At 54.1% G+C, this 1036-nt stretch overlaps 1 protein-coding gene across 1 annotated transcript; it reads right to left on the bottom strand.

Annotated features, from left to right (window-relative positions):
• Positions 1-555: 555 nt before the first annotated feature.
• L969DRAFT_91237 (uncharacterized protein) lies at positions 556-1028 on the bottom strand (the record flags this gene model as incomplete). Its single annotated transcript, XM_014709198.1, has 1 exon — positions 556-1028. A coding segment is annotated over exon 1 (243 nt), but the record flags the coding sequence as incomplete, so codon positions are not given.
• Positions 1029-1036: the final 8 nt, after the last annotated feature.

The following is a 1036-nucleotide window of genomic DNA, read 5'->3' as shown; positions in this document are numbered from 1 at the left end:
CGCATCATCTGCCTCTCTACGTTTGGAGTGCGTCCCTTCGAAGTTCCTGATAACGACGACTCTGACGGCATGCATGTGACGCCCGGCTGTGATGTGTGCCGGGACTATCACACCATTCCTGGCTTTCGAAACACATTCGCCAACAACAATCGCAACGAAAACTAGTGCGAAGGAATGGAATAGAGGGCGTCAAAGCCGACAAGATCGAGCACGTCAAAGACCGCGCTTTCGGCAGATTGCTTTCGCTGCACGAAGGAGACAAAGTCGCGTTCAGTGTTGCAGTCGCTGCGCCCAAAGACCTGCACAACCCGTACGGCACGGACGAGCTTGTCAAGCTTTTCTTCGCCTACATATATGACGACGANTCGTCGTCATATATGTAGGCGAAGAAAAGCTTGACAAGCTCGTCCGTGCCGTACGGGTTGTGCAGGTCTTTGGGCGCAGCGACTGCAACACTGAAAGCGACCTTGTCTCCTTCGTGCAGCGAAAGCAATCTGCTCAAAGCATGGTCTTTGAGCAGCTCGATCTTGTCGGCTTTCACTCCCTCTTCGATCTCTTCGCACTGTTTTTCGTTGCGATTGTTGTTGGCGAACGTGTTTCGAAAGCCTGCAGGAATGATGTGATAGTCCCGGCATACATCACAGCCGGGCGTCACATGCATGCCGTCAGAGTCGTCGTTATCAGGAACTTCGAAGGGACGCACTCCAAACGTAGAGAGGCAGATGATGCGGGCCGCTCGCCCAACAACCANATTCGACTTCACCTCGTAGTGCTCAGAGCAAGCGAGTGAGCAGTGGAGAGCATGCATAGCCGAAGACACAACGGCGACGCATTGGGCTACAGTGCCCTCACGCTGTGATCACCGGCAACATCACACTCCATCGGCGAATCAGCGTCGAAGACGTGGGCCTCTCGCCGTCATTGTAGCTGCTCTAACTTGGGCCCCGTGTGCTTGCAGGTATCTTGAGAAAGCTTGCAACGAGGAGACCAAGATACTCAACCACTTCGATGCATTCGCCGCTCGACTTACTGGCAA

Source organism: Mixia osmundae, assembly GCF_000708205.1.
Source record: "Mixia osmundae IAM 14324 unplaced genomic scaffold scaffold_20, whole genome shotgun sequence".
In the NCBI taxonomy this organism is placed as follows: Eukaryota; Fungi; Basidiomycota; class Mixiomycetes; order Mixiales; family Mixiaceae; genus Mixia; species Mixia osmundae.
This window is presented reverse-complemented; position numbering and strand designations above follow the sequence as displayed.